Here is a 2,137-nt window from a genome sequence, read left to right on the forward strand (position 1 = left end):
AAGCTTCACGGCGTGCATTAATATGTAGTGATTGTTTCAGTAGCATACGAGCAGATAAGGCTATACATGTAGGCGAGGTTGGTAGTACACAACTTGTGGGATATCGAAGAGAACTCATTGAATATATGGAATACGACGATCTGACATGTCCTAGTTCCGCTGTTCACGCGATGGCCGTGGTCTGTGCCAAGTTGGTAGATACGCTAACAACAGATAGAGATATCAACAATCTACTATTTGGAAACATACGCAATGCTAAAGTAAGTGTAAGCACGCCGAGAGAACTGGTAAGGATACGCACACGGAACCAAACAAAGTGTGCATCACTATATATCGCGATAGAGACCGAGATTTATACTTGCCTATACTCTTAACGCTCGCTACTATTGGAGCTAACAATATGATCAAGTATATGAATAGACTACATCTAGCTAAAAGGTCTATGAAGCGGTCAAAGATCACTTGTGCACGTAGAGTAAGAAGCGAACAGATGCAATATTCGGTTGGAGAACATACCTCAACAAACCGGAACTGGCTGGATGTAAGTTTGATGATCGGCGACCAACTTAATCGGGAGCCGAGGAAGCGATTCGATTGCTCGCAACCACTACATGTGCCCAACTTGCGAAACAAACTTGTGCCAGAGTGGGGTCTTGGGACTACGTGGGCCTTCATTTTGGATGCGCATAGTCCACAGATCAACTATCTATTAGATAATAGAGGCATAGACTATGACAAAAAAGCGTCGGTAGCTATACGCCGCGATTTACTTCTAGCTGAGATCTGTTACAAAGGAGATCCCAGATACTTAACGGCCGAGGGTGGTGCCGTAGCTTTCCAAATGGAATACAATGCGATGGAACAGGAGGACGAGTGATACTGAAAAGAGCTTAATCATATATGTTTATGTGTGTGAGAGAGTTGAGCGTACGTACGTTCCACTATAAAATATGTATAATTTCTATTTAGATAAGGATTTGATAACTATATGTGAGGCACGAATAATTAATAATTTTATGTTGAAATAATAGTCACCGAGCCTGTGTCAGAGAGAACTTGCAGTTTGCGAAAATTGCTGTTCGACCAGACATTTCCAGAGGGCTGTGTCTATTTATGATCTCACTCTCAGTTATATATTGATGGTGTTTGTACTAGTGTTTTGGGTTGGCCAGAGTAGAACTCATATGATAAGTATGAGTACTAACCTTTATGCAGAACACTTTAGTACTCTGATATAGAAATAAATATATTATATTCTATGTTACGTACTCTCAGTCTTGAACCTCGGCTCTCGGCTAGTCGGTGGCCCTTGTCATATGAATAGAATAATCCGAGAAGAAGTCTTAAATTACTTTTACGTCCTCTCGGGCTGATTCACTTATACATATGTCAATTTGAGACAAGTCCCAAATTACTCTCGGGCTGACGGCGTAAAAGGTTATTACCGAATTTATAAATACGTCTACTTCTATAGTCTCTCATTCAGTATGTAAGACAGTCTTAGTCAAGGCTGATTTCCATGAACGGCCATCCCCTAGATATATTCGGGCTGACGTGAGAACTATTTTTATTAATCCAGAATATGCATCACAACATAAAGATCCAAGCGTTTCGAATTCGGAGTTACTCTTTGAGTTTGAACCTAAAACATTCTCTGTTACGTACTCTCAGTCTTGAACCTCGGCTCTCGGCTAGTCGGTGGCCCTTGTCATATGAATAGAATAATCTGAGAAGAAGTCTTAAATTACTTTTACGTCCTCTCGGGCTGATCCACTTATACATATGTCAATTTGAGACAAGTCCCAAATTACTCTCGGGCTGACGGCGTAAAAGGTTATTACCGAATTTATAAATACGTCTACTTTTATAGTCTCTCATTCAGTATGTAAGACAGTCTTAGTCAAGGCTGATTTCCATGAACGGCCATCCCGTAGATTTATTCGGCGCTGACGTGAGAACTATTTTTATTAATCCAGAATATGCATCACAACATAAAGATCCAAGCGTTTCGAATTCGAAGTTACTCTTTGAGTTTGAACCTACAGTTTGGCCCTGAATTTGGAATGTGCTTCAAAATTATTTTCCGAGCATATGATAACTTGGACTAAGGAGGAATACAAGATGAATAACTTCGTTC

At 40.4% G+C, this 2,137-nt stretch overlaps 1 protein-coding gene across 1 annotated transcript; it reads left to right on the top strand.

The window, feature by feature from the left end:
* Window positions 1-490: 490 nt before the first annotated feature.
* On the top strand, window positions 491-877 carry SARC_08823 (hypothetical protein; the record flags this gene model as incomplete). The annotated part of the gene is made up of 1 exon (XM_014297186.1): window positions 491-877. One exon carries the CDS (start codon window positions 491-493, stop codon window positions 875-877), a length of 387 nt encoding a protein of 128 aa, XP_014152661.1.
* Between the last annotated feature and the right edge of the window lie 1,260 nt (window positions 878-2,137).

The sequence above is a fragment of the Sphaeroforma arctica genome (assembly GCF_001186125.1).
Source record: "Sphaeroforma arctica JP610 unplaced genomic scaffold supercont1.833, whole genome shotgun sequence".
NCBI lineage: Eukaryota > Ichthyosporea > Ichthyophonida > Sphaeroforma > Sphaeroforma arctica.